Here is a 24,798-nt window from a genome sequence, read left to right on the forward strand (position 1 = left end):
GTCTTGTCTCCATATGTTTAACTTTAAAAATCATTTCTGACAGGTGTTAATACCACTAGGTTACTAGAGCGTCAACTGGGGCTAGCAACTTTATCCTAAGGAATTGAAACCATGTTAATCCCTAGAGAGACAGCCAATGAAGGGATTTTTTTCGTTTCCTTCATCTGTTATATGTCTTCATTGTTTTTACCAAATGTCTTTCATATATATGTATATATGTGTGTGTGTGTGTGCATGCGTGTGTGTGTATTTCATCATAATCATTTCTTCTTTATTAAGTTGGCATGTTTTGAACAAAGACTTTTTGAGGCAGTAACTTAGAGCTGGATGTTCTTCCTTTTGCTAACCCATATGTGCTTTGAGTAAGAGATTTTTATTGTGTAGTCAAAACTAGAAACGGAGGAAAATGAAATCTTTAAAAGTCAACATTCAAGGGCTCTACCAAAACTATGGCTTAGTATCTTAAATTATCTAGATACTCCCAGACCACATTTCTTACTATGGAGCCAATTCATACTATGAGTCTCATTAACTTAAGCACTTAAGAAGAAATATGCCATCTAAATGCTTACAAGGCCATTGCTAGTTTTAATATTTCTGAACATTTATTATTTTTCTTATTTTGTCCCTTTGTGAGTCATCTTTTTCTAATGATAGATGTTCACTTCCCCGTGTTTATATGCATTGATATGTCTACACATGCCCATGTGTGTATTTGTGTATGTGTGGGTGTGCACCATGCAGATATGTATGTTTAAGTTTCTCACCAGATACTCCACATAATTCATCCTAAATAGTACTAGTCACATATTTTTTAACTGGTCGATTCTTATAACCATTTTCCCTTTCACTAACTCTTCATATATATGTGTGTGTGTGTGTGTGTGTGTGTGTGTGTGTGTGTGTGTGTGTGTGTGTGTGTGTGTGCGCGCGCGCGCGTGTGTATATATGAAAATTTGTTCCTTAGAACAAAGAACGGTAGACTTGAAAAAAAAGTACAGTTTATAATGAAGTAAAGTAAGCTGTATAAATATTCAATGCAGCTGAGAAAGCTTTATTTCTTTCAAAAGATCAATTGTTTCTTCTAATGAATAATCGATTGTTTCACAGCAGACATAGCAGCAATGCTTTGCATGTACCCAGGGACTGTACATCAAGTATGAATAACAATGGAGTTGCATACATTGTTATTCACCATGCTGAGATTCAACGACCACAATGCTAGCTACAACTTAAATATCTTGCTCTGGATCACTTGAACACTTCCAAGTTCAATCATATGCTTGAGTTTGGCATAGTTTGTCCAAATTGTAGCAACTGGGTGTTGCCATTACAAATGACTTGGATAAAGAATTTAACAACTGGCATTGTTTGTTGTGGTTGGTGGAAATGTAGCTCATCCAAGATGGCACAGTCATTCAATATATTCTTCCTAAGAGTGGTGGTGCCATGAGTAGTGTCACAGCAGACCTGCTAACAATGACAGGAAACCAGCTATGAAATCCTTAAACCAGGTATGGCATTTAATGGCAACCCAGAAGCCATTGTGTGGAATAGTTACTTGCTCAACGCACATTCTTCCAAATAGCAGAACTGTAGCTCAGCTTGCTGATCTACCTTAAGCCCACCAAATCATCTTTCATTAGTAGCTTAGGTATTCAAACTTTTCTTAGCCATCAGTTTTCCTCAATAGTACCAAACTTTTTTGGTATGTATATTTTTTTTACTCCTTATGGATACACTACACACACATAGAATACATAAAAAAATGATTGTATTTTCTGAGTTATATGTTATGGTTTTATATCTAAGTTAACTCTTTTGTTGCTGAAATTGTGAGTATCTCTTTTTTCTGTATTTTTACTTTTTAGCTCCTGATAGAAGAAAAACTAACAATATGGTATACCCTCAAGTACTGCAATAGACTGTGGAGAAAGTGACATATGAGAAAAAGAATTCATTTAGAATAATTGTGTAAACTGGTACAGTATTTTGAAAAAGTGCATATTTTCAGAAAATAAAGTAATAATGTAGGTGTATGTATTTTAGGTGTGTGTGTGTGTGTGTGTGTGTGTGTGTGTGTGTGTGTGTGCATTTTTATGAAGCTCAACTTGTATCATCATTTGGTTTACTTGGATGTGAATGAAACCACATTAAATTATTATTATTATGCATTTTTGTTTATTTCAGTTAAGTTTACCATCCATTACATATCTTTTGAAAATGTCCATTGTTGAAAGAAACATGCACACATGCATACATAAATATACAACTGGCTTCCAAGCTGTTTCCATCTGTCAACTACTTACCAATCCTTGGTTAACTTTATGATAAAAGAAACTTGCCTACGTTAGTGCTTAGTGGAAATGAACCTGGAACCAAGTGATTGCAAAATAAACTGCTTAAGCAAACAGCTATGTCTGCACTCAAATACTGCGATTGATAAGTTTACCATTCTGCATTAAATGATTGTGATGTAATATCTTTGTCTGGATCAAGTGGTTTCAAATTAATATATTTTGGTAGTAACTTTTGCTTAATACATGAGGTATTAGATTAATCCCAGAAAAAACATCTATACTTATTACATAGACACACAGTCGTCTTTTTTAAGTCTATATGTATTGAGGAAAATTTGTTCAAAAATACTTCAGTGTGAATATGTGCATGTTCTATGGTTCTGCTGTGTGTGTGTATATATATATATATATGAGGCATTTAAAAGTATAGTCTAAATGAGAAAAAAGAGACCAAATTGTATCACATTTATATACATATGTCTCTGTTTATATATATATATATATATATATATATATATATATATACACACACATACGAGCTGGTCTACATGATGACCAATGCAATAATTTGTGTTACATTATTAATTATAGAGAATGTATTTCTTGATTCATAGATACATAAATACAATTATGTGTATTAAATACATACATACATACATACATATACATACATACATATATATATATATATATATATATATATATATATATATATATATATATATATATATATATATATATATGTCTGGATGTGTGTGTGTGTCTGAAATAAATATAGAATTGAACAATGATAGTCGCAACAGTATCTACATTTAGAAATAGTGTGAAAGCTGTCGACGTGAAGACTATTATTCAGTAATTTGTCTGTTAAGTTATTAATTATAAAGAATATAATTGCATTAAAAGATAATATTTTTTACTTTGGCAGGCAGCTACAATTTTGATTGAATCAAATCCAGTACATGATTGCTACTTATTTTATTGAACATCAAAGAATAGTTTTTATTTTAGACAGAATACCAGCAGTCTTGAGGCAAAGGAGTTAATTGATTCCATCAACCCCAGTACTTGACTGGTACTTTATTTTATAGACTCTGAATGATGAAAAGCAATGTTGAACTTATGAGATTTAAGCTTAGGATGGAAAGAGCCAGAACAAATACCACAAAATATTTTTGTCTAATGCTTTGATGATTCTGCAAGCTTATCACCTGAAAAATGCTAGCTCTAAAGAAAGAAAAGAAAAATTAGCTCTTGTGGGCTCTCAACTCGGAACAGAGAAGAATGGCAAATAAATATCATAAAGCATTCTGTCAGCTGTTCTACTGTTTTCTTCCACTGGACTCAGACTTGAAGAACAGCATTAGAAATTAGCTTCATGATTATGAGGCTCCAGTTTTAATCCCACTGCATAGTAATTTGAACAACTATCTTTTTCTATAGTTTTGGGTTGACCTAAATCTTGTAAGTGAAGATGTAGGGAGGTCTGTTTGATGAATGATACACTGAAGGGCCAGTTGTGTCACACTGTATTACACTAATACTGCTAGATAGCTAAATTTCTGGTAAATGTATGTGCAAAATGTTCTGTCACATACATGTTAATTTAATGAATAATTATTTCAGTGGATGTGCATTGTCAAAACCAATTAAGGAACCATAATGTTCCTTCTATTCTGTAATATTCTATGGCATTAAAAAATGATTTCTTACATAGGGTCAAATTCAAAACTTTTTTGAGTAAGAGGTATATAGTCTATTATATCAATTCTAATTCTTGACTGCTATTCATTTCATTGATCACAAGGATGACTTTATGGAGTGGCTCAACCTGCCAGAAATAATAGCTAAATCTCTCTGCAATCACAACCTACTATCTTAAAAATGAAAGGATGTATTGGATAATGTAGTTCAAGATATCCTGTCTACAGAAAAGGAAGAACGGTCAAGTCTGGAACACTGTTCATCATAGATCTTATTCAATCATAGTTAACTTTGATCTAAACAGTAATGACAAATCTGATAATATGAAAGGCAAAGACAACCTCAACCAGATTTGGAAACTGAAAATAAAGGGTTATATTACATAGATACTACAGTACTACAATTCATTGCATTACTAATTTAGTCATTATGATTCTAAATATGGAAAAATGGTGAATAAATTATATTTTTAATAGCTAAATGTAAAATGATTGATTCTAAAGAAATTTACTTTAATGTTCTGAATTGCTTAATACTTTGGTCCAGCATTTAAGTCTAGCTAATGAATAAATTAACTAAATATATTATATATTTTTTTATATGAATATTCATGTACTACTGGAGCATAATTATGTATTGGGTTATATTGTGACAAATTTTAGATGTGATGTTTTAAAAATTCTGGAATACTCTGTCTATACAATGACTAGTATTTAAGGATTAGGGCAATTTTGATACTAAATATATTGTCTCAAAGAAAAATTGCATGTATGTATGCATGTACCATTTCAACGATTTTGTACAAAAATATGAATGACTGATGCATATTTATGGATGACAGTGTAGCATTATGATGTGCATATACATGTAATAATATGATTGGCATCTAGCAAAAATTTCAAATATGATAAAGTTTCAGAGAAACAGAAATTATGTATGCACATGTTTATCTAGTGTATATTCATATATACATATGATTATATATTTATGTGTTTGGATGTATGTACTTAAAGGTTTATGCAGTTAGATTCTTATTAAGAGCACTGCACTCATCAGTGTATGTATTTAAAAGCAGACTGATTTATGGGAGCTTTAAGTATTATGGTTTTAAATTCCAAGTTATCTCTCTTTCTCATTCCCTCTTCCTTCAAAAGCATGTTTATGTAATATGCATACACACATGCCTTCACACACATGCATAGATATAATTCTACTCATTAGAGAAGCATTTACACAACTAAAGCGAGTTTTAACATATAAAAAACCATAATAGATGTATATAACGTGACACTTATATATTAAGACGATATGTTGTCACCAATCAGCAGATCTCCAGCCACCAATTTAAATATTGCCTCATCTACTTAGATGCATACACAGACAACAAATGATATGCCTCATGATATGTAACGATGGCTCTCATATGTATCGAATGGCATATGGCTTCATACAAAAGAAATGAATTTATGTGTTAATATAAATCTGTGCATGCATGTTTTATATACATGTATATATATATGTGTGTGTGCTTATAAATATATATATATTATATACATATGTATATGTCTATATATACAAACATACACACACACACACATAAATACATAGATTTATGTATATATTTATATATACATATGTATATGTATGTTTTAGCATTAAAAACTGTACTAGCAAGGAGACAAGAAAAAACTTAATATGAAATATAGTTATAAGAACACCAACACTACCAACTCCCTACCCATCCTCCCCTATTCCTCCTCCTCCTCCCCTCCTTTTCTCCTCCTCTCCTCTTTCTCCCCTCCTATCCTCTCCCTTCTCCCTTCCTTCTCTCTTCCCTTCCTTCCCCTCTTTCCTCCTCCCCTCTTTCCTCCTCCCCTCTTTCCTCCTCCCCTCTTTCCTCCTCCCCTCTTTCCTCCTCCCCTCTTTCCTCCTCCCCTCTTTCCTCCTCCCCTCTTTCCTCCTCCCCTCTTTCCTCCTCCCCTCTTTCCTCCTCCCCTCTTTCCTCCTCCCCTCTTTCCTCCTCCCCTCTTTCCTCCTCCCCTCTTTCCTCCTCCCCTCTTTCCTCCTCCCTCTCCTCCCCCTCTCCTCCTGGCCCATCAGGAATCACCGCTGAGATGCTTAAAATATCGAGTGGTGTGAGTTATGATCTTGACACCTGCATTGTAGATTAGGTAGTCCATGAAAGAGTCATCCCCAATGACTGGAGTAGCAGCACCGTAGTCAACTGCTACAAAGATAAAGGTGATGCTTTAGATAGAAATAACTACAGGGGTATCAAATTATTGGATCAGGTGATGAAAGTTACAGAGAGGGTCATAGCCCAACTAATTAGGGAGAGAGTTAACCTAGATGAGATGCAGTTTGTTTTTGTGCCAGGTAGAAGCACCACTGATGCTGTATTTTTGATAAGGCAACTGCAGGAGAAATATCTAGCCAAGATAAACCTCTGCACATAGCTTTTTTTGACTTGGAGAAAGCCTTTGACAGGGTCCCCCGATCTGGTAGTCAATGTGGAAACTTTGGGATAGATGGGTGGTTGGTAAGAGCTGTAGAAGCCCTGTACAGGGATGCTGTCAGAAGAATTCTGGGTAGAAGTAGGGGTTCACCAAGGATTAGTCCTCAGTCCCCTCTTATTTATCATAGTCTTCCAGGCAATAACAGAGGAATTCAAGATAGGCTGCCCCTGGGAGCTCCTCTATGCTGATGACCTTGCTCTAATAGCTGAGTCACTGCCAGAACTAGAGACAAAGTCTAGGGTGTGGAAGCAAGGTCTAGAATCGAAGGGCTTTAGGGTTAACCTAGCAAAAGCCAAAGTCTTAGTAAGTTGAAAGGCTGACAAATCACAAACCCCTTCAGGTAGACGGCCCTGCTCGATCTGTAGAAAAGGCATGGATAGAAACTCCAGATGATGTACCTGGTGTAAACTATGGACACATAAAAGGTGCAGCAATATCAAAGGAAGGTTAACCGGGAAGATAATTTTTGTGTATGACAGATACACAGGTGCAATAAACACTGAAGATGTACAGAAAACAGATTCCATCACGTTTCCATTCCAAGGGGGAAAACTAGAAGTAGTCAATAGCTTCCACTACCTAGGCGACCAAGTTTGTAGTGTGTAGCAGCTAGAATAAGAATAGCCTGGGCAAAGTTCAGGGAGCTCCTACCTCTGCTGGCAACTAAGGGCCTCGCTCAGGAAGAAAGGTAGACTGTATGATGCACATGTGTGAACTGTCATGCTGCACAGCAGTGAAATATGGGCTATGACTGCTGAGAACATGCAGAAAGAAATGAAGCTAGTATGATCTGCTGGATGTGTAATGTCAGTGTACATACGCGACAGAGTGTGTGTCCTGAGAGAAAAGTTGGACATGAGAAGCATCAAATGTAGTGTGCAAGAGAGATGACTGCACTAGTATGGTCATGTATTATGTATGAATGAGGACAGCTGTGTGAGGAAGTGCCACACCCTAACTGCGGAAAGAACCTGTGGAAGAGGTAGACCCAGGAAGACATGGGATGAGGTGGTGAAGCATGACCTTTGAACGTTGGGCAAAGACAGGAGACTGAGGCCTTTGGAGATATGCTGTGATTGAGAAGACCCAGCAACTAAAGTAAGATCGCAGCCGATGCCAGTGATGCATGTCCAGCTCATTTAAGAGTACCCTTGATGTATTGGGTGATATGATATGTTTGAGAAGACCTGTTGATTCAAGTAAAACCAAAATTGTAGCTGTGGCCAGTACCCTCTGACTGGCTCCCTTTTCAGTGGCATGTAAAATGCATCATCTGAATGTAGTTGGTACCAGTATCCCCTGACTGGCTCCTGTGCTGGTGGCACATAAAAAGCACCATCTGAACATGGCCAATGCCAGTGCTCCCTGACTGGCCTCTGTGCTGGTGGCATGTAAAAAGCACCATCTGAACGTGATCGATGCCAGGGCCACCTGACTAGTTCCTGTGCCAGTGACACATTAAAAACATCATCTGAATGTGACCGATTCCAGTGCCCCCTGACTGGCTCCCATACTGGTGATAGGTAAATAGCACTATCTGAATGCAATTGATGCCACGCCCGCCTGAATGGCTCCTGTGCTGGTGGCATGTAAAAAGCACCCACTACACTCTCAGAGTGGTTGGCATTAAGAAAGGCATCCAGCTGTAGAAACACTGCCAGATAAGATTGGAGCCTGGTGCAGCCACTAGCTTTCCAGACCTCAGTCAAACTGTCTAACCCATGCAAGTATGGAAAACGGACGTTAAACGATAATGATGATGATGATGATATATATATATCCATATATCTATGCTTGTGACTGTACATACATACATACACACACACACATATACATATATGCATAAAACAACTATCATCATCATTTTATATCTACTTTTCTATGCTTACATGGGTTGAACTTGATTTGTTGGCACAGATTTTCTGCAGCTGGATGCCCTTCCTCTCATTAGCACTCAAATGTTTCCAAGCAAGATAATATTTCTCCATGGTCAGACATATTTTCGAGGAAGATTGAAAATGAAAAATACCACTTGTATGAAGGTGGCATTCATTTACAACTACCATGCAATGTCAAAACAAGGGGACACTAACACACATATACATACTTATATATATCCAAAAGACTCTTTACAGTTTCTGTCTACCAAATCTAATCACATGGCTTTGGTTGGACCAGAGCTCTAAATAGAAGACACTTGCCTAAAGTGCCACATAGACTGAACCTAAAACCATGTGGTTGGATAGCAAACTCCTCAACCACACAAAGTATTTGATATTGTTTCTGTTGTTTAACATCAGGTGAGCCTTAAATGAAAATAGCCTAGCCTTGTAAATACATATAGCATTTCATTGTTTTACTAAGGAAAGCATAAAATTGTACGAGACACTCCTGTATCAGAAATCGGTATCAACTAATGGATATATAAATGTGTGTTAATTCAGATTACAAATACTCATAAATATAAGTTTTCTGTAAATAGCTTCGTTTAGCCAACCATACACTTCATTACAGTCAGAAGACAAACAAGGCTGGATGTACAACACATTTGAGTATGGGTTTCCAATTCTGGTTACTACTTGTATGTGTGTGCCTATAATATATACAATAATATGTATATGTTGAAGTATATATGTATGTATATGGAAGTGAACTATATATACATATATATATATACACATACGTATATACATACACATATATATACATACATATATCTATATATATATACACACATATACATATATATATGCATATAACTACACACACACACACACACACACACACATACATATATGCATACAACTACATATATCACACACATATATATATATATATATATATATATATATACACATATAACTACATATATCATATATATATATTTGTATTTATGTATACATATATAATGCATGCAATGTATTTACATATATTGCATACACAGTCAAACAGAAACATGTTTCATACATATATCCACATTGTAACAGCAAACTGCAATACTTGTGCATGATTACACATACTAAACTATGTGTTTACTTATTTATGTGCATAGTCAAATATGGGCATGCATATATGCATGAGTCTATACAAGTGTATAAACTTTTATGTAAATTCATCTATCTACTCATTAACTAACTATTGGTGTGTGTATTGCGTGCTCTCTGTGTATCTAATTGTCTAAGAGTATATGTGTCTGTTCATACACCATTTAAATAAATAAAATGTGCAAACACAGGAACATACATCACTGAATAAGCCTATAAATGTATATGAATATGACTGACAACTGTTAATATGTCCACATATAAATGTAAACATAGATTCTTGTGTACATACACACACTATACTCACATACATTCATATGAGTATGAGTGTATGCATGTATGTATACCATCATCATCATCATCATCATCATCATCATCATCGTTTAACAGCCGTCTTCCATGCACATACATACACAGACACACATATTGTACTCATATCCATGTATGTATGATATATAAACATATATGTTCAAGCATAAATACATGCATGTATATATATATATATATGTGTGTGCGTGTGTGTGTATAGTGTGTGTGCATATATATATGTATATATGCATATACACAAATGTATATGTATATACATATGTATATATATGTTTGTCTATCTATCTATCTATCTATCTATCTATCTCTCTATATATATATGTACATGCACACACAAATACATAAATGCATAATATATATATATATATATATATATATATATATATATATATATATATATATACATATATATAATAATAATAATACGATGATCATATATGTGTGTGTGTATATATATATATATATATATATATATATATATATATATATATATATATATATATGTATATATATATATATATACATATATATATATATATATATATATATATATATATATATATATATATATATATATATATATACAAATATATATATATATTTATTTGGCACATACATTTTTTGCCCAATTTTCTCTCTCTGCTTAAGTAATTATTGTTGAGTTGTTGAGTATTTTGTAGATTATCCTATTTTTTATTTTTGTTTTTATTCTGATGACTGGTGAATATAATTATCGAAAATTATAGGAAACAATGACTTTCCCTTTGTTACTGAGGGAATGCTTTGGAGAGAATACATTGTTATAGTAATTTTAGGTAATAATATAACTTGGGAATAAAAACAACAACAACAACAACAAAAGCACTCATATCACTCAAGCTCTTATATTTAGGATAGCATTTTGTGGATATGCTGGTGATGGGTTTTTGAGCTAATGCATAAATGGGGGAGGGACAGGTGGTTTCCCTCCCTATCATTCCACCTCCTAAATGAATAAATAAATCATAGAAAAATGAAATAAAAAGCTAAGCTAAAAGGAAAAATCAAAACAACACTTTATGTCAGTCAAATAAATATACATAAATAAATATGTATAGTCAATAGTTTTGTGTTAGGAACAGCAGTGGCTGGGGTGCTGATAATGATGGTCGGGTAGGATCAGAATGGATGAGTGAATTGCAGGGATGATGGGGAAGGGGCATTTGTAGCGTGTAATTTTCTGTCAAGCACTGACTTTGTTGTGTCATTGTTATGTTATTAGTGAAGTTGACATGGTGAGGTTATATAACAAGCAAACATTTGACAGATGTATACTTAATGTTTAGTAACAACATATTAGATAAAGGTTAGATTCTCTTTACTCTTTAAGGACTGAATATTTATGAAACTTTGCTACTATGAAAATGTGAAAGAGATTTCCTCAACAGTTTTATGTATACTAAATGTGTGTGTATATGTATGTATGCAAGTATTTATTTCTTTATGTATGTATGTATGTATGTATGTATGTATGTATGTATGTATGTATGTATGTATGTATGTGTGCATGTATGTATGTGTATGTGTATGTATGTTTTTATGAATGTATGTATGTATATACCTACCTAGCTAGCTAGCTAGCTAGCTAGCTACCTACCTACCCTACACTCTGTCTGTCTGTCTGTCTGTCTGTCTGTCTGTCTGTCTGTCTGTCTGTCTATCTATCTATCTATCTATCTATCTATCTATCTATCTGTCTATCTATCTATCTATCTGTTTATTTCAAAATGTAACCACATGTGAATCGTTGGCGATTTTCTTCCTCCGTCTTCCTTTCTATTGGACTTTCCTCTGTTTCTGAAGAAGAGTATTGCTCAAAACGTTAAACCATATTTCTTTTCTTCCCAGAGCATCTGCTAATACTTTACATGTACCACGTCCTTGTGTTGTTGTGTTTTCTTTGTGTTTGTTGTTCTTTTCTTGGATTTACTATATATATATATGTATGGTTATATACATATACATGTATATCTGTATGTATACACATGTGTATGTATTTATGTGTGTGAATACACCCCTCAGAAACACACAAGCATAGATATATACATACATACATATATATATATATATATATATATATATATATATATATATATATATATATATGTCTGTGTATTGGACGGCTATTCAGATGTACAGGCCAAAAGTGCATAGCCTCTTTTATGCTGGAGCTACATACAGCCTAATTTAGCCTGGTGGTATTGAAATGAAATAGAATGAAACAGGGGTAAAATTATAAACCTTTCTATACTAGATACCCCAGGTAAGAAATTCCCATCAAATTGCTTTGGCCTATATAGGTACAATGATTTAGCATCTCCAGAAGTATGAATGGGTGCAACCTAAACAGATTCAGGAAAGGTTTAATATATGCTCTCAGCGACATAGGGCTCAAGATTACTAGAGACCAGCCTAACTATAGTTAATTTCGTAAATGTTATGTTTGATTTCTGCACATAAGCCATACTACAAACCAAGCAAAAAGTTGTTATACATCAATACAACTTCCTACCAACTGCCAATTGTCTTTAAAAACTTTGCAAAGGTTGTCAGTAGGAGAATCTAGAACCTATCCTCAAATAAAAATGTCTTCAATGCAGTGACCTCCTATTATATAACAATGGTCTAACAGACATGAGATTAAAGACCACACAAGGAAAAAGTCACTTGGTTTGCCATCCTTTCTTCACCCAACATGAGCACCTACATGCTAAGAGCTTCCCTTAGGTTAGTGGATAGTCATTCTAGACAGAACCACAGGCTGAGAAAATATTCAACAGACATCATTTAAGGCTATTATTCATCTGAGAAAATTTTAGTTATATTTCTATATGTACCACATATTTTATATAATTTTCATATAAAATCAATAGATTTAAATATAGCTAAGTATTTTAAAAATAGATGAATACTCAAGATTAGTTATGTATGTATGTTATTTAGTTCCCCATAAGCTTGATAATTTAATTCTGTGAACAGACCTCATGGTTATTTGGTAATTGTAGAAGTTAATACATTATTAATTATCATAAAATATTAGAGAATTGCATAGATATACATACTTTATATCCTTTGAATTCTCCTTGTACTTGTCGTTCAGACATATTTACTGCTTCCCAGATAAAATGTACTTCGTGAGGTTGCATCTCAAAATGGGGATCGACACGGAAATCCTTTGGTCGATTTAGTGGCCCTGAAAAATGAAAGAAATAGTCTTTATTGATGGAAAGTGAAAAAAGCAAGAAAGTATTTGAACAAAGTATATTTCTTTATATGAAGAATTTAGTAAGTGAACAATACATTTTTTTGCATTCTAAATTTGTTGTCAAGTAAACCCACTTAGCTCTGGACAACCAGACCTGTAAATTATGATAGATCGCTGACCACGACATTCAAATTTTTTTTCTCCGTGTTTTTCTCCTTGTTTTTCTCCTTATTCTTTCTGTTGAAGAGCGTAGCTTGAAATGTTAAAGACTTTCTCTATTCCCGAGCGTTAAACTAATACATCCTTTTGTTGTTTACACCACCTGTCCTCGTCTGTTGTTGCCTTTTCTTAAATTCTCCTATATATATATATATATATATATATATATATATATATATATTAGTTGATAGCATATCATATAAATATATCATATATATATATGTCATAAATATATAGTTGATTGCATGTATATATATAGTCGATTGCATATCATCAGCAGCTTGGTATTTCTACTCAATAAGGGGCTACAATTTTCTGTTGTTACCACCATGTTCATAGTCTAATTGATGAACACCTTGTTATCTTAAAGTATTGGAACCAAGAAAAGAAATCAGAAGAGAATCCAGTATATTATGTTTTTAAATTATTATATTATAATAAAAGACTTTAGAGGTGTGTGGACAATTTAATGGTTTGCAAGATATCACAAGTCCAATGCATTGGATACATCATGGTCTTATTTGATCCAGGACCTTCTTTTGTTCTAGATTCTTGTAACTTGTGACTGAATATTTAGGGTGCAATATGACTGACTAATTTCTGATTGGTACTCTGAAGAATGAATAAGCTTTATTGTGAGTTTTAGTTGGGATATAAGAGTGGAATTCAGATTTTGGGATTAGATGGAAGAATTATGTTATATTGTCTTTGTTCCTCAGAAAAAAGTTTGGAATGTATAGGAAAAAAAAAAACTGGAAAAAAACTGTGTATATCCAAAGAGTGGACCAAAGTGGTGATAAACAAGTAAATAAAGATATTTTGGTGGAGTTATTCAGCTGTTAAAAGAAACTAATGCCAAAGAAGCATTTCTAAAAACAAATATGATTTTTGAAAAACTATTTACATGTAAAATTCGGCATACAGTCCAAATAATAAAACTAACAACAATAAAAAGCACAATTAAATATTGAAATAAATTATAATTTGTTAATTGAATGAAGCAACAAGAGGATTCAGAATGAAATATAATCATGAATAAGGAATTGTTAATTTTAATGGAGAAGAATTTTTGAAGACATAACTAAATAAACAAATTTGGTCAAAGTTAATTAGAAGTGAAGCTTAATGATGATAAAATACTGCTCACTATGTAGTAAATTGCATTAAAAAGCTTGTCTCTTGGGAAACCCTATGGATAATGAGAATTGAATTAATAACTGCTTTCTTCCCAAGAGTCTAGTCACTTGAGGATGAAAACCATAAATGTTTGCAATAAATTTAAAAAAAATAAATTCCTTCTCAGAAAGCAACAGTTCTTTCTTCTTTTTCTTCTTCTTCTTCTTCTTCTTCTTCTTCTTCTTCTTCTTCTTCTTCTTCTTCTTCTTCTTTCTTTTGTCTTCTGCTGCCTCCTCTCCTCAAACTCTGCCTTTGCTCCCTTCCTCTTCCTCCCTGTCTCCTTCTCCTCTATCATCATCATCATCATCATCATCATCATCATCTTCTTCTTCTTCTTCTTCTTCTTCTTCTTCTTCTTCTTCTTCTTCTTCTTCCACCTCCTATATTAGTTTTTCATTTAAAATTTAACAAATATTCTTCAAACTATTTATAGGCTCTGTCCAATATTGCTAGACATGAAAGTATATTTATAAATATATTTATAAATATCAAGACTAGTTTCAGTTTCACTGTTGCATATTGCTAGATAATGGTGCTTACAAAAGAAAATAGAATTCATATGAGGATTATGATGACGATGTCGATAATGATAACAATGACGATGGTGACAATCAATAAACATATTCTCAAAACACAAAAAAAACACAAGTTTATTTCTGAATATTACTACACATCTAAATACAATTAGTTAAATTGAACAGATAACAAATCTTATTACAGAATAGAGACCACCCCAAGAGCTTGTAGCTAATCCAATAGAATGGCCTGTAAGTGAAAACTTTCTGTTTAGAAATAGTATTGGACAATAACGATGATGTAGTGTAGTCAATAAGAAAACAAAGGAATCATGCAATTTTCTCCATGTGGAAGTACCATCAAACTTTTTAATATAAGAACATACTGGAAGTAGTTCTAAATATCTTTGATTTAAAAAAGCAGTAGAATGATGGTAAATTTCTGGGGAGTCAAATTTATAGTCTGTAACAAAAGTTCAATTCCTGATTGAACTAGCTCACTTCATTTTATTGCACTTAATTTTTTTTTATGCTTGAAGTTTGTGGCCATAGTCAAAAGCTTGGGAAGAGAGATGTTTTTGCACTTTACATGCAATCAGAATCTTTGGTGATGACTAAGCAGCCATAAACAGAATCTTTCTTCTACATCTCATAAGAACTGTCATTTCTCTGGAAATTATATCTTTGTGAATGTTGGGCTTCCTTTCTGGAATATATATAATGCATATGACTTGCATTATAAACATTTCTTGAGTTTTATGGTTTTGTCTTGCATAGAAATACTTCCTCTTCAGTTCTGTTTGAGGATCCCATTTTGAACTGATTTCCAGTCACAAACACACACATACATATATATTATATATATATATATATATATATATATATATATATATATATATATATATATATATATATATATATATATATATTTAAGAAAGAAAAATATGCAAAAATGCATTCTACATTACCTTAAAATAGTCAAAAGCAACAAACAACCCAAGTCTCTAAAGCAAATGCTAACAAATGCAAAATTACTTCCAGCTACAACCAACGCAAAAGTGAAAAAATGCAATCGCTCAAACTGTGGAACATGCCCCAACCTTTTGGAAGGGTCAGAATGTCATTTCAAACAAAGGCAACACTTTACAATCAAATCAGATTTCACTTGTGTGTCCGAAAATCTAATTTATGTGACCAGAAAGATTATGTCGGAAGTAAAGGAAATCCTATCTGCCACTGCTGTGTGGTGCACCAGCAACAAATAGCTTCACCACAATATCGCCAGATATATCTCAGCGAACATATTGACGTATATGCTAAACAATTGCAACCACAATTCTATATATTCCCATTGTACAAATTTGCTGACTGGATCTCAACATAAGCTCGTCTTAATAAAGAAGCCTCATTCATCCAGAAATATAAACCAGAGCTGAACATTAATTCATTTTAGTAACAAAGAACCCTCACTAGAACAGAACAACATTCAATTCCTCTCTCCACCCTTGAAATATTTGTGAATAACCCCTAAAATTTGTGTATATATCGCACAAATCTGTATACATTAAAAATATCAGTCCAAAGACCCTGACAATACTTTGAAAGTAACTTGTAATTTTCAGATATATTGAAGAGTTACATCCCTTGACTGCAAAGATTATTGTCAACAACAAAATGGCGTGCCCATGAGTCAAATTTGAGACTTTAGAAGTTTGATAAGTGTAAGACGTGAAACCGGTACTCCCAGTTTATTATATAATGTTATAATACAACTCATTGTGTTATTATGATATTAATACTAGCATAAATTTTATTATACAAACTTTCTGTGCATTTTTGCATATTTTTCTTTCTTAAGTATCTACAACCACATGTAAACAAGATCTGACACCTTTATATATATTTATACACACACACACATATACACACACATATGCATAAAACAATGGACATCTGCCTGTCTGTCTGTCACCACCACCACCACTACTGCTATCATCACTGCCACTATTGCCACCACTATCATCGTTTAACATCCCCTTTTTCATGCTTGCATGTGTCAGAATTTGTTGGGACAGATTTTTTTATGCCTAGATGCTCTTCCTGTTGCCAACCCTCACATGTTTCCAGGAAATGTAATATTTCCCATGGCTAGACATGTTTTCCATGAAAGACTAGAAATTAACAAAATCACTTGTATGACAATGATGTTCATTTACAACTGAAATACGATGTCAAGACACAGGTACAGACAAACACACTCATACATGCATACATACATACATACATATAGAATATGGCAGGCTTTTAGTTTCCATCAACCAAATCCACTCACATGGCTTTGGTTGGCCTGGGGCTATGGTAGAAAACACTTGCCCAAGGTGTTGAGCAGGGGGACTAAACCTGAAATCAAATGGTTGGGAAGCAAGCTTCCGAACCACCCAGCCATGCCTTTCTTTCTACACTCATGCACACTTTTCCTCTGCAAATACACTTAACAGAGGCAATTTAATTTGTGCCTCCATTTCAACTATAATTTTAGTATGACAGAACTAAACATATGGAATGTGGGATTAATAATCATACATGATAATATATACATTGAATTGGAGACACAGCAGATTTTGTGCCTGTCTAATACCAAAATAGTAGCCATTTATAGAAATATACTCTAATGTCTATACATTAAATTAGCATTTTTATAATGAATTGGAGATCATTTACTTTTTAAATTAATCATAAATATTAATGGTTTTAGTCTTGCTTAACCAGATGATATGTTCCTAATACATACTTAGAAACACATAGTAATTTTCACATACATGTATGCAAGCATACACACACACATGCACGCACACAATACCTTGTGTCTATCTCTCTCTCTCTCTCTCTATCTATCTATATATACATACATATATACACATATACATTTATATATGTTTATACATACAGTCTTGTAAACTGTGAATAATTAAACAATTTTTGTTAAACATGTTTTTTTTCTTCACCTTTCAAAAAATATGGATAACAGGAAATATTTCAGTCTGGTAATGGATACCAGAAAATATTCCACTTTGACAAACAACTTTAATAATAGGTGATGGTAGTGGTAAAGGGTGAAGTACAACCTGTCTTTAACAAAAACAACAACAGCAATAACAACAAAACGACAATAACAGCAGCAGTAATAGTTTCAGTAAGAACAGTAACTATAATAATTTCATGAAATGAATTTTACTTTTCGATTAATAGATAATGAGATCTGACAGAGAATGAAATTAGGTATAGGAAGTATTAATTACAAGAAAACAACTTGCAAAAAAAGACATATGTATATATATATATATATATATATATAAAAGCACACACACACTCACACACATACATCTACCTCTAAATATGTGTGTGTGTGTGTGTGTATATATATATATATATATATATATATATATATATATACACTTGTTTTCAAGTTCAGAAACATTTAAGTGCTTGATATGTGCTTAGAGTTTTGTGTATGTGTGGAAGACATGTCTGCAAAAACACACATACACTTTACATGCATACACAAACATATGCTTGCAAACATAACATACACACACACACATATATGCACACATATACTCATGTAAATACAGCCCCCTCCCCATTTATATATATATATATATATATATATATATATACACACACACACATAGATATACATATATTCTTGAGTGAAAAAATCCTCATTGATCAAAATAAACAGCAAATTCTTAAGTGAAAATTTTGTTGCTTGGAACAACATCTTCATTATTAACCTAAAAAAAACATTATCAAATATTAAGAAATATTGAATATTTGATTATGTTTGTGATCTCGGGTTTGATAAGTGAAGTTATTTGTTTTCTTTTTAAAGAGCTATTTGAAATTGGTGTTGTTTTTAGCAATATTTAGAAACTGATGATAGAGAGCGAAAGTGTTAAACTTGAAGAAAGAAAAGAAAAGAAAACAAAAGAAAACAAAATTTAAAAAAAGCAAAGTTACATAGCTAGAATATTCAAGATTCAGGTAATGTTTTTACATTCATACTGTGCTAAACATTTGGACTGAACTGCTATAAAAAGAACAAGACAAACAGGAGATAATGGAGCACTAGAATAAGTTGGAGCTTTGAAAAATAAACTAAATTCCTTTCAAGTCATTGTCGTCATCATCATCGTTTTCATTTGCATCGTTTGCATCATCATCATCATTCTCATCATTTAGATACATCATACTGAGAGCTGTGAATTGGCAGAGTCATTAGAGTGTTGGATAGCATACTTTACAGTGTTCTGATACTCTGCACATTAAGTCATTAAAATAATGTCTTTTTTTTGTGACAACTCAAAATTCTGTATCATTACATCTGTGAGGGTCATAATCTAACGTCACTAATTCACCCTTCAGTTGTGGAAACCTTCTACTGTCAATATATAACCTTCTTTAACTCAGTACTCCATTTTCTGACATTGGCTCATTGCCACAACTTTGTAGTATGTGTGTGTGTGTGGGGAGGAGGAGTGTTTAATAACTGAAATAATTGATTGGATCAACCCTAATTTACACCTCAGCATGATAAGAAAAAGACAAAAAAGGACGTTGGCAGGATTTGAACTCAGATCTCATAAAGAGACAAAACAAATTGTTGTAAAACATTGTTGTCTTCTTTACCAAACCAAACAGCAACAATTCTAAAAGCCAAAGGGGTAGCCTCTGCATGATTATCAGCAAGGAATAGCATCTAAACCTTCCTGAGTTCATACTCCACTGTCTTAAATAAGAAAAGACACAATATATCAGAAAAACAAAAACAAAAAGAAATGATTGCTATGACTATAACATTTTATGCTTTAGATCTACTTGATGAGTGCAAACTCAGGACTAAACAACAACATTACTGTGACTACACCTAACCATCTAAATAATTATTAAAAAACACATTCCTTTGTAAACTACATTGAATTATTGTTCAGTGAAATCTAGTTGTTTGTAATTTTACAGTAAAATTCTCAGTAATTATTACACTGCAATGATGAAAGACTGAGAGGTAAACAATGTTGTGTATACAGCTCCCTTCCCGTGTGATGCCTAAGTGATGTTTATGAAGTTTTATACTTTTATTATGTAGAGTTCATGTTAAAGGAAATAAATCATCACCATCATCAGCCTCATCATTTGTCTCTAAGTCACTGTTGTTGTCATCATTGCTGCTACTGTCATTGCTGTTGCCATTGCCTTCATCAGCATCATCATCATTAATGTTAGCTTTATTATATTTTTTATCATCAATATTGTCAGAAATATAATCATAATAATAGTTACTATAACATAAAAAATTAATAATAATAATAATAAAAATAATAATAATGGTGATGATGATGATGATGATGACGACGATAGGATGTGTGGCAGTAAAAACGAAACAATCTCACATATTGTGAGTGAGTGTATCAAACTGGTTCGAAAGCACTACAAAACAAGTTATGGTAATGTGGCTAAGTTTGTTCACTGGAGACTGGGAAAAGTACAGGGTAAGAGCATGGAAATAGTATGTACATGAATCAGGTGTCACTGAATATAAGATCCTGTGAGATTTTACAATAATAACCTTACTCCCGTGAAAAGAACCACTGTATTATACACCAGGAAAATATCATTGCTAAGTCACTGAAAATGTGACAGAGATTGCAATATCAATTGTAAATTGGAATCATGCAAAAGCCATGGTTCATCAGAATTTCAAGCAGATTCTAGCAGATATTGATGCTGACTATGGAGATGTGCTCATGCTGTTCAATGGTTAAACCATGCCACATGCCTCAATAGGTTCTACAAACTTCTTCCAGAAATCTTATCTCAGCTTAGCAATAAAGAATGAATTGCTGATTTGGCTTTCAAGGTTGACATCACCACACATGAATTGTACAGTATAGTCTCTGCTTTTATTGCAAAACTTTGCCTTTGAAGACACAAAGTGCACATGACACTATAACCCATTTCCACTCACTTTTTGAGCACAACAGAATCATTAATAACTTGATTGATCAATTTGAATGCTATTTTGGTGACATCAAGGATTTCTTGCCCCTGATGAAAATATTTTTAGCACCTATGGAGATATATGTGACCACCACTCCTGAAGAATTTCAAATGAAGCTCCAGGACTTGCAGTCAGATGTGGAACTGACATCGGCATTCAAAGTTAGTCAGCTACTTGACTTCTGGAGTTGAATCCAAGAAGGGAAGACTATCCTACCTCGATTGCTAATGCACAGAAAAATGCTTCTGAATTTGGTTCAACATATGTGTCTGAAGCACTTCTCAGCAAACCAGTGGGTACCAAAACAAAATATGACAACCAGTTGACTGACAATCATGTCAACCAGCTTTTGCATACTGCATCTTCTACCGCAAGCCCTAATTTTGACAAACTAGTTGAGAGTTGAAAACAAAAAGGTTTCACATTAAATTCCATTGTTCTACAATTTTTTGTTACAGTCTTTCCTCTATAAATATAATAAATTTTTCTTGAATTGACCCATGTTTTACTTTTTTTGTGCAACTCCCTAAAAATATCCAGGTTTTGGATCTGGTCCAGATATTAAAAAGGTTCAGAGCCACTGCTTTACACAGTTGCTTTATTTACTAGAAAAAGCAGCAAGTTCACTCAAATCACACTCACTCTCTTAAAATTGGAAGGACACATTGTACAAAGCCAACTGAGATACACAAAAAAATGAGGTGGTCATAGATGGAACACTTGTGGTCATAAGTCTGCATTATAAGGGCTAAACAATAGCAACAACTAGTATAACCAACATTATACTAGTTGGTTAAAATGGTTGGTATTTCTCACTTGCAATGTCTTTTGCATGTTCTACTGGCAGAAAATACATTTTTTTACACTTATGGGATTACTTCAGCACAACTTTACATGCCAAAAGATGAATTTTGATGAGACAAGCTTTGTGCTAATACAGAAACAACAAAAGTTAGGCTTCTTGATGAGGATTACAATAGTTAGATTTTGTTTCTCTGGTTGATTACTGCTTTACATGGATATAACCACAGCTTTGAGCCACTGTAACTGTCATGGCACATAATCCTGCTTACAAATCAGTTAAAAGTAAAATATAGCAAAATTCTTTATAACATCTCTTAACATCTGAAATGAAGTAGCAAGTAATGCTTCAGGAAAAGCAGGAGGAAAAGGTGAAAAAGAAAAAAAGAACCGGTAAGCGAAAAATTCATTTTTCCAATTCAAGGTTTTACTATAATTTTGCCCACTTTAAAGGTTTTGACATGCAAAGTTATCTTCTGATTTCTCTTTTTGTAACACAACAGTTTTTCCTCCAAATCACTCTTCTATTTTGGACAAATACTTCAACATATTTGACTGTTACTTAAAAATTTATTATAGTTTATTTATGCTGTATTTATTTGGTTTCATTTTTTTCATTTGATTTTTAAACTAAAAATGTGGAAGATTTCTTGGAGTGTTCAGAAAACTTAGTAGGTAGTAAAGAAGAAAAAAAGAAAAAAAAAAACTCTGACTCTACACAAATTAATCACATTTTTCTTTCATTTTTATAATATATTTTCACTGACAGCTGCAATTCTGGTAGTCAAGTGTTAAGCAAAAGTGTTATATTGCTATGATACCCAAGTGACTTCTTTGCCAATGCAAAGTAATATTTCACCAGAAGTCAGCAGAAGAAATTAACTTGATAGATAGAGAGAAAAATAGGTGTAGAAGTTAGACACATACACGTACACAAATGTGTGGTGTGTGTGTATACATGCATAATGTGTATGCCAGCTTTACTATACTATGTCTAAAATATGTAAATATATAGAAATGTGTAGTGGTAGAGAGGTGGTAGTAAAATGCATTGCAACAAAAATTTATGGAAAAGGGAGAAATATAGTTGTAAAAATTGCAAGAAAGGAAAAAAAGAAAAGTGAAATGAGAAGAGAAAAATGAGTATTATGGGATATATGTATAATGTGTGTATGTGTTAAAGAGAGAATCAGGATAATAGAAAATGCAGGAAAGCAGATTATGGAGAGGAAAAGGAAACTATAGACAGAGTGATAGTCCGAGAGAGAGAAAGAAAGAGAGAGAGAGTATATCTTGGAAATAAGTACAGAGGGATTATTAAGGTAGCTAAAGAATAGAGGGAGGGGAGAGATAATATGAAATATCTAGAAACTGTATTGGAAATACAGAGAGCATTTAGGATAGATGGATAGAAAGAAAGATGTCACATTTTATATATACATGCATACATATATGTATCCTTCTATCCTAAATTTTGTGTCTCTCTTTCGATATATATATATTATATACACATATACATATATATATATATGTGTGTGTATATATATATATATATATATATATATACATATGCATGTGTATATATATATGTATAAATCTCAAGTGAGGGAGAACATGATTTTTGAAAAATGCAATGATTAAGTCACACATGCACTCCCCCACATACATGCATAGTATTTAAAAGAAAATTGAATATAATAATGTATATAAAAATAAGACAAAATAACACAAAAGACCCCCAGAAAAATAATAACATCACTCCGCCCCCACATCTTTCTGTCTTGGTGTAATATAAGGTTATAAAATGCTTTTCAAGTAGATATAAATTATTGAAGCTCTCTAAGGAAAAAAAAAATCTTAAAGTGCTGTAGACATCCACAAAGAGAGTAGCTGACGGTTTCTGGCAAGTAAGTTATAAGGAATTAATGCTGCATAAGGTTTGAGGCTGTACAAGTTAGACATTTTATTCTTGCAGAAGAACTCTCACAAAACTTGGTGTGTGTGTTGTTGATCAATGGAGATATCTCTTCATTCATTCTTTGCACTCTTGGATTGTGTATGTTCAAAGGGTGTATACATGCATATATGTGTGTGTGAGTGTTTGTTTGTGTGTGTGTGTGTGTGTGTGTGTCTGTATGTATGTGTGTGTGTGTATGTATGTTTATATGTATGTGAGTGTGTATCTGTGAATATGTTTGTCAATGAACAAAGCCCTGTGTTTTTAACATACATGTCTCTGATAAATTTTCTCTGTGACAAAATATTACAGCCAGTGCCATTCCACATTTGCATATACAGTTTAAATTTTATACACTGTGGTATATGCCTATATATATATATATATATATATATATATATATATATATATATATATATATATATATATATGTATAGTTTTAGGGAAAATAACCAATTTTCAAGAACTCATCGATTAATTGAGTTTTTAACCTGTAATTTTGGATTTTGTCCCTAATATTATTATTATTATTATATATATATATATATATATATATATATATATATATACACACACATACACACGTGTGTGTGTGTGTATGACTATTTGTGTTTGTACATATGCATGTGTGTCCTTGTATATATGTATGTGTCTGTGTGTACAATGTATATGTAGGTTGTTGGGAAGTTCGCTTCAAAATCATGAGGTTCTGGGTTCAGTTCCATTTTGTGTAATCCTGGGCAAGTGTTTTTAAACATAGTGTGGAACTTAACCAAATGTTGTGAATGATATGGGTTCAGGAAAACTGTGTGGAACTTACCATGTGAATTGTCTCTTTTTCTATCTTTGTTCTCTCTCCACTACCTTAACACCCTCTAATCTCTCCCTTTCTGGCATACACACATGACTCCCTCATTTTTCTTTCCTTCAATGAGTC

The 24,798-nt window shown here is 32.9% G+C and overlaps 1 protein-coding gene and 1 long non-coding RNA gene across 2 annotated transcripts in view; one reads left to right on the plus strand and one right to left on the minus strand.

Moving 5' to 3' along the window:
- Positions 1 to 3,965, plus strand: part of LOC149137524 (uncharacterized) — a 4,743-nt gene extending 778 nt beyond the window's left edge. Inside the window, exons 2-3 of the long non-coding RNA XR_016238497.1 lie at positions 1,872 to 1,982; positions 3,229 to 3,965. This is a non-coding gene — a long non-coding RNA (uncharacterized LOC149137524). The remainder of the gene's footprint in view (positions 1 to 1,871; positions 1,983 to 3,228) is intronic.
- LOC106878977 (neuroglian) overlaps positions 1 to 24,798 on the minus strand; it is a 552,234-nt gene that overhangs the window by 75,195 nt on the left and 452,241 nt on the right. The window contains exon 6 of the mRNA XM_089354891.1: positions 12,993 to 13,123. Within this exon, the coding sequence (XP_089211017.1) occupies positions 12,993 to 13,123 (131 nt within the window). The remainder of the gene's footprint in view (positions 1 to 12,992; positions 13,124 to 24,798) is intronic.

Source organism: Octopus bimaculoides, chromosome 1, assembly GCF_046866305.1.
Source record: "Octopus bimaculoides isolate indiv1 chromosome 1, ASM4686630v1, whole genome shotgun sequence".
NCBI classification, from domain to species: domain Eukaryota; kingdom Metazoa; phylum Mollusca; class Cephalopoda; order Octopoda; family Octopodidae; genus Octopus; species Octopus bimaculoides.